Below are 12292 nucleotides of genomic sequence, written 5' to 3' on the forward strand. Positions count from 1 at the left end.
CCTTCCGGCTTCTTAATCACGTTAATTACTGGCTCTAACCTCAGTCCCGCCTTCCCTCAATTCCTCCAGTAGCGACCCCCATTCTGACTCAGTACTCCCGCTCCCCTCGGAGCCTGTTCCTCCCGGCTGTGCCTTCCCAGGGACAACTCGGAGGTGCTACGTCCCACAGCCCCGCTCCCACCCGTGTCCCCACTCCTTCAGCTGTCACCCGTGTCCTCCGTTCCCCCACGTAGGCCATCCCCACCATCTGCGAAACGAGCCCCTTGCAGGTGTCCCCCCTGTCAGGGAGAGGTTTTGATTTGCTTTGCTGGCTCGGGGCTCCCCCAGCTCCCCAGGCAGCGTCAGAATTGGGGGTTTAAAGCAATTCAGAAATGTGATTTTGGAAAGGGTTTCACTCTCTGTCCCCAAGCCGAGATTCGGTGCTGTGACTTTCCGGCACGGTTGGCAGGCTGGTTGGGGGACCCCATCGCACCGCTAGGGCCAGACCTGGAGCCTCACCTCCCGCGATGCTGCTGGGAAATGTTTTCCCTGGCTCTCGTCAGCGAGCGCTGCTGACTCACTCGCTCCACTGCAATAAAAACATCCCACGGCCAATTCCAGCACGGCCTCTTCAACGTCTGCAAACAGAAGCCAGCCTCCCGACGGTGAACACCCCGGGGTTGTTCACCTGCCCGTACGCCGCCATGCGACTCAAAACGAATTGCCGCCTCCTGCCCTGAACCCTCTGCGGGGCACGCTAACGGCACCTAACCAGCAGTTCACCTAACCAGCAGTTCGTCTCGGGGAAGGATTAGATGAGAGGCAACTGGGGAAAAATCCCTGTGGGAATTCCACACTGCTCCCTCTGAAACCTTTATTGCCCCCAGCAATGCCCAGCTGGTGATTTCTGCCCTTGGGAGTTCCAGCCTCCTCTTGTCCCCTTCCCTGGGTGGTACAAGGGGCACCCAGCACCCTTGCCCCCCAGGGAAGCCCGGCTGGTCTGTGGGGGTCTGTGAGACCCCCCGCCCCAGCCGAGCTGATGCCCCTCAGGGTCTATCAGGGGAAAGCTCCTTCTCCTGGTGGCCATATGGCGGTGAGCCACTCACACACACTGCCGCCAACAGCCTCTGTGGAGTGTGTCCCCCCACGTCCCACCTCAGCCATGCCGCCCCACCACCTGATACAAGAGCTCCCCCCCCCAAATCGACACCGGTCGCCCTCCCCAAGATGGCAGCCACACCACCTCCGCCACTACCAAGATGGCGGTAGGGTAGGCGGGACCACAGCGCGTTTCCAGCCAATGGGCGAAGGTTGCGTCACCCGGCTGGCAGCCAATGGCGGCGCAGGGCGGGCGGGTTTGTTTGGCGGGAAGCGGGCGGGGGCCGCCGTGATGGCGGGCCCGGGCGGGAGGACGTGGAGGGACCTGCTGGGTACGTGCGGGCTGGGTAGGCCGGGGCTCCTCTGAGTGAGCTCTTGGCCTGGCGCTTCCCGCAGGGACAGCGGAGGGAAAGCGAGGGGTGAATGGTCCCTCTCCACCCTCATGTACCCTGCTGCTCCGGCCTGTGTGGTGCTCTGGGCTCCTGGCAGCCCCTCACCTCAGCTCCTCCTCAGCCCTGCTGCTCCTGCTCCTCCCAGGGACCCTCTCCCAAACGCTGGTGGCCTTCCTGTGGCCCTGCTGCAGCTTCTCTTCTGGGGTGGGGGTGTCAGGGCAGCACTTTGTTTGCTTTGGGCCAAGGGCCTTTGGAGGCTGATGGCTGACAGTGGCTGGCAGGTTCTTGGCTGTGCTGGGCTGCTCATGCTGAAGGCCACGGGGCTTTGTCTGCTGAGCTGCCTGGAGCAGACCTGTCAGAAACATCCTGCACTGCTCCTGTCATGCTGCCAGCATGACAACGAGGGTCTGACTGGGGCCACCTTTGCCCCGTCAATGACGTGTACCGTAGCAGCAAAGAGAGGGAGATGTCCCTGGGGGCTGTCAGAGCAAGCTGTGGTTATAAAAGAAATCCCAACTTCTCAGCAGGGAGAGCCAGGAAACGAAAAAGTGCCTTTAGGAGCGGAGCAGAGCTCCAGGAAGCAGCTCTACGCCTTCTGGATCGCCATCAGAACCTGAATGACCTCCTCCTGGAGGTAGGAGTGGGCAGTTTGGGGTGTAGTGGTCAGGCTGGGGATTGTGGGACATGCCAGCTGGAGGTGGGTTCCACCAGGGCCCTTCCTAGGGCAACTGTAGAATGAATGTACTGGGAACACAGTTTTCATGATAAGTGAAAAGAAAAAACAACACTGTGGGAATAAGCTGAACTTTAGAGGTCTGTGTTGCAGAAATGAGATTTTTCCCCCCCCCCCCTTTATTCCTCTGTTTTATTGTTGCAGACTAAAAATTGCTAAGCATGGTTTGGATTTGAGACAAAGGGAAATCCAGCACCTTTTCCTTGGGGTCAGAACTGGCTTCTTGTGAATATGGTGGGGGGGGAAAATCAGGAGAGACTATTGCGTTTTCTCTGAATTACGAACCATTTCTGACTAATGTGACTGTCTTTATGAAAACCTGTGTCATTTGCCTATATAGGCACTTGAGCCAACATTCTGACAGCCATGTTCTACCTTCTCCTCACACACTGGAGAGAGCTTTTGATTTTGTTAACTTGAATAGACTATTCAAATACTTCCCACAGTTCAGCCACAAGGATGTTTCTATACAGAATATTTGTCTTTATAAAAAGAAAAAAGGGGATTTAACTAGAAAAGGATCCAACATTTTGACATGTTTCATCAAATATTTATGTCAGTGTGGCTTCACAGAAGGGACTTGAAAGACAGAAATTTTGTTCCTGGTGCTGCTGCTGATCTGTTGGGTGACTGGGGACAAGTAACTTTGACCTGTATCTTCTTTTCTCTGCATAAAATGAAGATAACTGTACTTAAGCCTCTTATAAAGTACCCTGAAATCTCTGGTTTATCACGACCATGTGAGAGCTTGGTTAATTTCACTTCATTTGCTCCAGCCCCCAAGAATGCCAGGGCTGCTCAGTATACTTTAGAGGGAATAGGTTTGAAATTGTGTGCAATAGACGGCTAAGACTGTTATGTTTTTGTTTGGCTTCCAGGTGGAAGATTCAGTCAAGCCAGGTGGACAGGGTGGTGTAGAGCACCAGGAAGTATCGTCAGAATCATTTATAGGTGAGGGAAAGAGTATCTGTTGGAGACAGATGTGGGAAAGAACTTTTCTTTATGTACTGAATTTCTGCCTGTTAAATGCAATCCCAATTTTACTTTCTTTTCATTGTTCTGGTTTCCCGCTTGGCTACTCATTTCTTACTTGTCCAGTGATGACACTGCTGGCAAGGTCTGATCATTAAATATTTTGATTACTTGAAAATGTTACTGTGAGCCCTACAAGACTAAAATACAAAAATCTGCTTAGCGAGGATACTCCACCTCTGCCCCTGGTTGTTCTGCCCCTGTTTTTTGTACAGTAAAGGAATGATACATGGAAATAAAAATGATTTGCAACAAATAACATCTGTGCTGTAAGGACTTTAAGACTTTGGGCTTCTGTCTTCATAGCCATGTGTTCAAACCCTTTTTTTTTCTCCCGTGCTGACAGCTTTCTGCTTTGTGGTTTGTTTTGGGTTTTTTTGTTTTTTGTTTTTTTTAGTCTCTGTGCTGCAGGAACAGGCCTCAAGATTGGGTGTACCCACAGCAATATTGGCAGCCAAAAATGCTGTTACCAACATCGAGCGGATCTGCCAGGCTTCTGCAAGCCCCTTTCAAGTCCCACTGCTGAACTTGGACCAGAGAGTAAGGGAAAAGGTTTACATTTAGTTTATCAAGAAAACGGTATTGTTAGGTTTGACTTTAAACCCAGTTTATCTGTTCTGATAAAGTCACCCAAACATGTAGGACCTGAGCGGCTGATTATTCATTTATGTGTCCAATATGCTCACAGAAGTATGACGTTCTTCTCCTATACAGGAAAGCGGCTGGTTTTGACAGCTTGGAAACTAATTTTTTTGTCTGTTGCTGAAGTGCAGTGTTAACACAGGTCTCTGAGCAGATCCTGTGTTACAACCTCTGGTGTACCTCAGACTTGGTCTCTTTAAGCCACGATTCCACCTTTATCAATTGTCTCAGTTTGCGGTGTAGCCAGGTGTGGCGATGGCCATCCATACAAAAGCTGTGCCGTGGCTGCTGGCTCAATTCACCTCTGAGGAGCTGTCAGGTGTCACTGCTGTCAGCCTGGCTGCTGTTACTTCAGCCTTAAGATGGAAAAGTTTGGGCATTTCCCATGAATTCTCTCTACTATTCAAGCCTTTAAAAAACAGTAAACAGGGAAAAGTAACACATTGTTTTTCTAAGAATGCATTATTTACAAAGGAAATTATTTCTGCTTAATTTATGGGGTTATTCCAGAAGAGGTTGTCTTGCTTGCTTCAAACGGTCAAAGATTTGCTGGCAAACAATGTGTTCTGTCGCTCGCTCTTCTGTCAAGAAATGTGGAAAATGAAGGTAAGAACTCATGGAGAAATGTTGCTGTGTTACAGACTGTTTAGACTTCACCTGTGTGTTTTCAACCCTCCTCTCCCATGAAGGCCAGGGATAACTTAAATGGACTAGTGAAGTGCTGTGATTGTTCAGTTTCCCTCAGTGTTTTTCTTGCCACTGCTCACCTCTGCTCATGGTCGACTGCAGTCATGAACTCATCTTGAGAATGACTGTGGTCTTTCTGGCCTTTTAAAAGCATGAACTGAATTATAAATGATGGGGTTTTTTTTGTTTGTTTTGTTTATTTTAAAGCAAGTTCACTGGGAGCTTCCTTGCCTCTGTAGCAGGATTTGCTTTTTTGAAAAGGACTTATTAGAGGTTTGGAAGCAGGTGAATTATTAAAATTGTGTGGCCACTTCTGAGAAACTGCCACAAAGGAGAGTTGACAGCATCTTGGTGATCAAGCGTTGGTTTTTAGGGAGTCCAGAGATGTCTAACTCTTTCCATTTGTACTCAGCATGGCTCGTTCTCACTAGGAAGCAGCGAGGAAGAGCATAGTGTCTGGAGTTATAGTACGGGTAATGGGATTAAACTCATCTGAGGTGACACCACAGTTAATAGAAGCTTGGGGGTATCATTTTCTTGTCTATTTAGCTTCGCTGCCTTACTGTTATCCATGAAGTATGCTAATAACTCTCCATCAATTGGCGTGTAGGTTTGCTGTCTGGCCTAAGCAATCCAGATCAATCGACCAGACAGTGCTGAAGCTCCAAGCTGGCTGTGGGGTGGCACGGTCCCAGAAGCCCTTTATGTACTTTGCCAGCAATATTCAGTGCATCTTTGGCATTCTGGTTCTCCGCTCTATTTACCTGGGAATGCATGCAGAAAATAGCTTGAGAGAAATACGATAGTAGATAACAGGTCCCATTGCTTCACAAATGTGTTGTCTTGATTTCATTGGGTGGTTTGTTTTCTTAAGATAAGTGATGCTCTAAGTGGAGTTAAGGGCTTTTGTGAGCGGGATGGTTTTGGTTGCTCCCTGCTCTGGTGGGAAAGAAGGAAGAGGCTGATCTGTCAGGATAAAGAGGCATGCTCTAGTCTCAAATATCTGATCCTGGGCTGAAAATAGAATCCTGTGTGTTTTGTAGGCTGATTAAGATCTCCTCATTCTCGAGTAGACATGGAGATCAAGTGCTGCTGTGTAATTGAGATTGTTACAGTAAAGAATTAGGTTGTCCAAGACAAAGTATGTGGGCGAGTCTAGGGTCATGCTACAAGGCAGCTGCTGGTCGCCGCAGAAAGCTTGCGGGGCTTTGGCTTTTCTCCTGAATGGCTTGTGTGCCCAAGACTCCCAAGCACCTCTTCCTTCACAAGGTGTGAAGATTTTGTTTCTGACTTGGAGCGTTTTTGTATGGAGGCTGGAATGAGCAGAAGTTACTGCTGCACCCTGGAGTCCTGCTTTGCTAGGACAGTGTCATGGTTTAACCCCAGCCAGCAACTAAGCACCACGCAGCTGCTCACTCACTTCCCCCCCACCCAGTGGGATGGGGGAGAGAAACAAACAAACAAAAAGCTAAAACTCGTGGGTTGAGGTAAGAACAGTTTAACAGAACGGAAAGGAAGAAACTAATAATGATAATAATAACAATAATAAAATTACAATAATAATAATAAAAGAATTGAAATATACAAAACAATTGATGCACAATGCAATTGCTCACCACTTGCTGATCAATGACCAGTTAATTCCTGACCAGCGATCTGCCCCCTGGCCAACTCCCCCCGTTTCTATACTGGACATGATGTCACATGGTATGGAATAACCCTTTGGCCTGTTTGGGTCAGCTGTGTCCCCTCCCAACTTCTTGTGCCCCTCCAGCCTTCTTGCTGGCTGGGCACGAGAAGCTGAAAAATCCTTGACTCTGTATAAACACTACTTAGCAAGAGTGAAAACATCAGTGTGTTATCAACATTCTTCTCGTACTGAACCCAAAACATAACACTATACCAGCTGCTGGAAAGAAAATTAACTCTATCCCAGCTGAAACCAGGACACGTAAGACTCTCCAGGACATGCTGTTCCAGGCAGGAGCTGGAAGGGATGTTGCAGGGAGGCATGAATGGTGCAGTTTCATCTGCATGGAAGCAATGCCTGGTGCCAATTTTGCTGATGACGAGCCTGGCGTTCAGCAGCAGGACTGCCCAAGCAGTGTTGTTTTTTCCTCTGTGTCCATCGGCCTCTGCCCATACAGTTTCAGTGTCTCTTTCTGTCATCTCCTATTGGGAAATGGATTTGAGAGCAACAAACTCGCTTCAGAGACTAATAAAGAGTTAACAGGCTAAGTGATAATTCTCTAATCTGTTTCTGGATCTGAATTAACAAGACTTGAAACTTAGTGGTGTTACCTGTTTTCTGGGATATTCAGTGTTCCTTTGAATATGCAGAATCAGCATTATTTCAGGGGGACAAAGATGGATATATTTATCACTTGACCATGAAAATTTAAAATGGTGATCTATCTACAGCCCTAAACCATTCAAAATTTGTGGAAAGGAAAAATCAGATATAATCTTTCCGCATCTGGTATTTCCTATGTTGTCATTTTTTAATTTCAGTAAGTTCTGGATAGTTTGAATAAATGGAATTTAGTTTTTATGTATAGTTTACGTTAGTCAAATGTTAACGTTAACTGCAAAATGCAGACTATGACCTAATTGCGACATCTTGTTAGGACCCTCCAGTGCTGGAAGCTGTGTGGCACCTGCACAGAGGCGACATTGTTGGACTGGGAGAGCTGCTGGAGAGGTGAGCAGAGGTTTATAGGTTTGCAGATGTATTTAATCTCTTAAAGCCTATTGAAATGTAATCGGGGATTAGTCATGAGTATTCTGGACTAAGAATATAGTCAGGTGCTGGCAAGTGATCAGATTAGCAGGATTTAAGAAGTTACCCTGGGTAACTCTGAGCGGTTACTCTGGGTTAAGTAGCACAGTTCAAGATGTGGTGGCTGGCTGTCCGATGGCTGCCGAATTGGCCGCAATGTGAAGCAAAATGGTTCGGTGGGAACCACCACTGCAGACCGTCCTAGGTGATGCTTTATCTAGTGCTTTGTTTCACTGCTGCAGTGGGTGTGGGTAGTTAGCAAGCAGTGTGGGAAAGGACTCAGTCACCCAGCTCCTTGAATTTATCTGGGCGTGCCTCCAGGTCTGCTTTGGAAACTCGTTTAGCCCATAAAAATTAGTGCTGGTCTTGATGAGAAGTCTTGCTTTGCAGAAGCTGTGTGCTTCTGTCTTCCCCAAACCTTAAATTTTGGTGAGATTTGGCAGAGTTAATCTTCAGAGAACAGGGTGGTTCAGCCTGCAGAAGAGAAGGGAGACCTCAGAGCGGCCTTCCAGTACTTAAAGGGGGCCTACAGGAAAGATGGGGAGGGACTCTTTATCAGGGAGTGTAGTGATAGGACAAGGGGTAATGGCTTTAAACTGAAAGAGGGTAGATTTAGATTGGGTGTAAGGAAGATGATCTTCACTGTGAGGGTGGTGAGGCACTGGAACAGGTTGCCCAGGGAAGCTGTGGATGCTCCATCCCTGGAAGTGTCCAAGGCCAGGTTGGATGGGGCTTTGAGCAACCTGGTCTAGTGGAAGGTGTCCCTGCCTGTGGCAGGGGGGTTGGAACTAGGTGATCTTTAATGTCCCTTCCAACCCAAACCATTCTGTGAGGAAATACTTGAACACACAACTTCACATGTATTTTTTCCTTTGGATATGCTTGTTGTAGAAGCTTTTTATAAAGCAAATAAAGCTCTTGCTGTTCCAAATTAAAGAAATGAAATGCCACATATAGGGCAGAGTCCTGCACAGATGGTTCTTTCCTGAGTCCAAGAGGATGGTGGAGCAAAAACTCAAGCCTTAAAAGAAGCAGGAAGGATTGAATTGAACGTGCTTTTGTTTGTTCTCAGCAACCCGGCTGCCCCTGCTGTGGTGGAGTGGCTGTGCAACAGCCTTTGTGGCCTCTGTGAGCAGGTGGAGGAGTCCTCCAGGGATGTGGAGCTCGCTGGGCGCATTCTCTCAGGCAAGGCACTCAACTGGGCACTGGTGGATCGGGGTCCGGCTGCTGGTCTGCACAGCCTGCAGCAGGAGCTGTGCAAGTCAAAAGCTTGGAGGTGTAAGAACAGAGGCCTCACTTTGCATTTTCTTACCTGTTTCAGTCAGGGGAATCTATTTTTATATTTGGTAAATTTAGCAATTTTTTTTCCCTTCAGAGATAATTGTTTTGAATTTGTATATCCCCTTGAGTTACAGTATCACAAGAAAGTGTAGTTGCAAGGTGTATGGGGCCAGGGATGATATATTGAGAGTGTGATGCTCCTGCAAAGTGTCTGAGATATTTTGGACCAGAAATATTTAACAGTTCCATTTCCCCCCTGTCATTTTCTATTATTTATTTTGTGGTTTTGTTTAGAAAAAAATCACTACACCATTTGACTGAGGAGCTGTAGTCAGACCTTTGGACCAGTGCAATTGGTCAGGTACAACCCATATGAGTTCTGCAGTGGTAATAGAGCATAACACCTGTAAATTCTTCAGCCTTTATAATCCTTTAAGGTTCTGTGCTCCTTGCCATCTGTTGTTCTAGGTCCTTTTGCCTGGGTGTAATTTTACTCCAAGAAAATAAATGATTCCTGCTCACTGCTGTGTAGTGAATGAGGCTTTTCAGACACTAGTCCTATTGGGAGACAGATGGCGAGGCGAAAGAGCAAGTGATCTTTATTGAAAGGGAGATGCTGAAACACTAATTCCTTCTTGATTTGCAGACTTTGCAATACTGTTTCTTCAGAATGGCTTTCAGCAAACTTCGGAGCTGGGAAGGAAGTCGGAATTCAAGAATGTCCCCTATGTAAGGACAAAATGAACCTATTTACTAACGGTTGTTTAAAAGAGTAGTTTCATTATACACCTCTGTGCCTCACTGAGTGTAAATAGATCAGAGCTTAGAGCAACAAAGAAGGTGGTGGTGGTCCAGGTGCTGGAGTGGATGCAGAGGAAATGGTGAAACCAGAACAGAGACTTTTTGTATGGAGGATTTCTCCAAGGTGACACATCAAGGACTTTTTAAGCTTCCTTGGTTTCACCTTTTTTCCATTTGAATATGAGGCATGGAGTGCTGGTAAGCATGGGAAATGCTTGCCCTTTGGTCTATTGTATCTGTTCTACAGTAGAGCCTGAGGTAAAAGTTAAGCTTTAAATTAAGAGGGACAAAACTCTTTCTTTGAGTCAATTTACTTTTTCTGCATATAACTATAGCTCTTTTAAACTCTAAATGGTCTTAATTTGTCAATTTTGAACAGATCTGTCATGCCGTCTTGCAAAGAATGTTGACATGTAAGTGTTTTTGTGATTCCTAGCTTTGTGCAGTCACTGCTGTTTGCTAGACACATTCCTTGTTCATTGCTAAATCTCTAAGGGCATTGCTAAATCTCTAAGGAGAAATCCTTTGCCTGGGATGCTTTTCCTTTGTTATGCATAATATTTATGTCACTGATTTTATGTGCCTCTGCTTTCCCCTTCACTCTTGTAAAGTGAGTGTCTTCTACACTGCAGATAATTTCTTGCCTTTTATGCTAGTTCATTTTGATGCTCCCAGCTGCAACATCAGGTAGCTATCTGATCTGATTTTTAACAAGTTTGATTGGAAACAATTGTAGCACAGAGGTTAGGCCTAGATAATTTTTTTCTGCTTAGTAAATTAAATGTTGAGTTTACAAAGTTATGTGCAAGTAGGCTATTTTGCTGGCTCACAGTTTGGATTTGCAGACTGTTTTGTGAAACTTTTTTTTGTTTGTTTTAAATGCTGAGCAAAGACATCTAATGTACATGTGTAGTCTTTAAACAGCCAGTCTTCAAGAACTGTCCCAGGGACAACGTGCCTGTTTTGGCCTGGGCAGTCCTGATGCTGCTGCTGAGAGCCCAAGCGTAGCAGTGCCTGATTTGCATTGCAAATCCCGATGCAGAAAGACTAAACATACAGGAGGGTTTCTTTTTGTCTGATGTCACAGATGATCCTCATGGTAAATTGCTGTATTGGCTCTACAGCAGAGGAAGCGTTCCCTTACACCTCCTCACGTTCCCGACACCAGTGTATTACTATAATCTGTGCGGCTGCTGTTACTTTCCTATCTCCTTAGTGACAGCACTTTACCACTTTTGTTGCTGGCATGTTTCAGGAACATGCTCAGTGCTACTGCAGAGGTTAGAGCTTTTCCTCTGCTGTAAGATGACTGAAACCCAGGACATAACACCAGGACTGCTCCCTCCATTCTGAGTCTCTCATGGGTGCTGCCAGCCTTATCCCTTACCCCACCTCTTGCAGGGAGCATTGTCTTTAGACAGAGATGCCTTACAGACCTTGCAGAGTGGTTCTAAAAGGGGAAAGCTGTAAGAGAAGTGCTTTATTATTTAATATGTATGAGTCCCATCTCAGGTGGCCCTTTAACAGTGTTGGTACTTGAAAAATAACCCTTACAAACACGGGACTAGGGGAATTTTTGCAGTAAGAGAAGCAGGCTGTTGGCAGTCAGACAGGAGTCTGCTAACCTGCTCTTCATTTGACCTTCACGTTTGTGCAGCCTGCACTGCCACTGACTGACTTGCAGTCTGTGTGTCTGAAAATTGCATTAAATGAGTTTTATATGAGGTATTTTTATTAGCGTATACTTTTGGGTCACCTTTGAGGGGTTTCACTTAACTAATCAACTGCTTTGAAGAACATTAGGATTCTTTATGTAAAATAATTCACTATTAATGAAGACCTTCACAGGAGGAGAAGGACAGGCTGAGAGGAGCATAGGAGCACTGTACTTCATAGTACTGATCTTGCTGTGTTGAACTCCTGTGCCCGAGGATAAGTAGAGTTTATCTCCTTTTCTCTATTCTCCCCTACTTAACCTTAAAGTATTCCTCAGCAGGGGAGGAGAGTATTACGTATTAACACTGGACTGCCTCACGAAAGGCATGTGAGGGATGCCTGTTTTGCTGCCCCAGCTCAGTATTAACTGTAGGAGGCTTTTAAAGGTAGGATGGGACAAGAAACAAAAACTGCCGCTGCAGCACGCTGTAAAGCAAAGGGTCTCAGTATGTGGGCTTTTGAGTGGTGTGTAGGCTGATGGTCAAGGCAATGTGCTGTGCAAGCCACCAACCTGTTTGACTTCTCCAGTCATTTGGGGGCAGAACTAGCTTTTGAAGGACTTTCTGCTAAGCAAACATAACATGAAGTCCCACTGCTGTTAGAAATTTGTGGCGCTTACACCAGCGTGGTTTTTGTTTGGCGAGGGCAGTTAAAACCATTCTTTCCAGGGGTTGTTAATTCAAAGCTTGCTTGTGCAAATCCCTGCCTCCAGACAGACTTTTCTCTCATGCAGCTTTGCAGTGTTCACACTTAGAGATGCACTGCACAATTAGGATTGGGTTTGGAAATTGAATACTAATTTATGTGCATTTTTAGATGGCTTAATTATTAGCACATTCTTGGGAACACTTTTAAATTGGTTCAAGGTTAGTGTTAATAGTTTTTGAGTCTGTGTCACTTTTGAAAAAATTTCGTAAGAATTTAATGCTGCTGAATGGCTTCTGCATATTTCCCTAATGGGGTCACCTTCTTAAAGGTGCACAGATTGCTTGTTCCTGTTAGTTCCTGTGTGTTTAGTGTCACAGTTCTTTCCATTTCTCTCATTGTGTTTTTGTGTTGTTATTTTGGGGTACAGGGGTGCTTGATGCTGTTGGTAAAGAGAAGCAGGAAGAGGTTTCCACATTGCAAGCTATGAGGTTCTGGTAAGAAATG

The 12292-nt window shown here is 46.2% G+C and overlaps 1 protein-coding gene across 2 annotated transcripts in view; it reads left to right on the forward strand.

Moving 5' to 3' along the window:
* Positions 1 to 1920: 1920 nt before the first annotated feature.
* Positions 1921 to 12292, forward strand: part of FANCA (FA complementation group A) — a 38969-nt gene continuing 28597 nt past the window's right edge. Inside the window, exons 1-9 of one of the 2 annotated variants that reach the window (XM_069793232.1) lie at positions 1921 to 2103; positions 3081 to 3153; positions 3632 to 3774; positions 4387 to 4482; positions 7191 to 7264; positions 8415 to 8527; positions 9270 to 9352; positions 9804 to 9837; positions 12216 to 12282. In XM_069793232.1, the coding sequence (XP_069649333.1) occupies positions 1936 to 2103; positions 3081 to 3153; positions 3632 to 3774; positions 4387 to 4482; positions 7191 to 7264; positions 8415 to 8527; positions 9270 to 9352; positions 9804 to 9837; positions 12216 to 12282 (851 nt within the window). In that variant the 5' untranslated portion in view covers positions 1921 to 1935. Of the gene's footprint in view, positions 2104 to 3080; positions 3154 to 3631; positions 3775 to 4386; positions 4483 to 7190; positions 7265 to 8414; positions 8528 to 9269; positions 9353 to 9803; positions 9838 to 11350; positions 11527 to 12215; positions 12283 to 12292 lie in introns of those variants that run through there. The other variant, XM_069793233.1, reaches the window with a different exon arrangement.

This window comes from Haliaeetus albicilla, chromosome 10, assembly GCF_947461875.1.
Source record: "Haliaeetus albicilla chromosome 10, bHalAlb1.1, whole genome shotgun sequence".
Lineage (NCBI taxonomy): Eukaryota > Metazoa > Chordata > Aves > Accipitriformes > Accipitridae > Haliaeetus > Haliaeetus albicilla.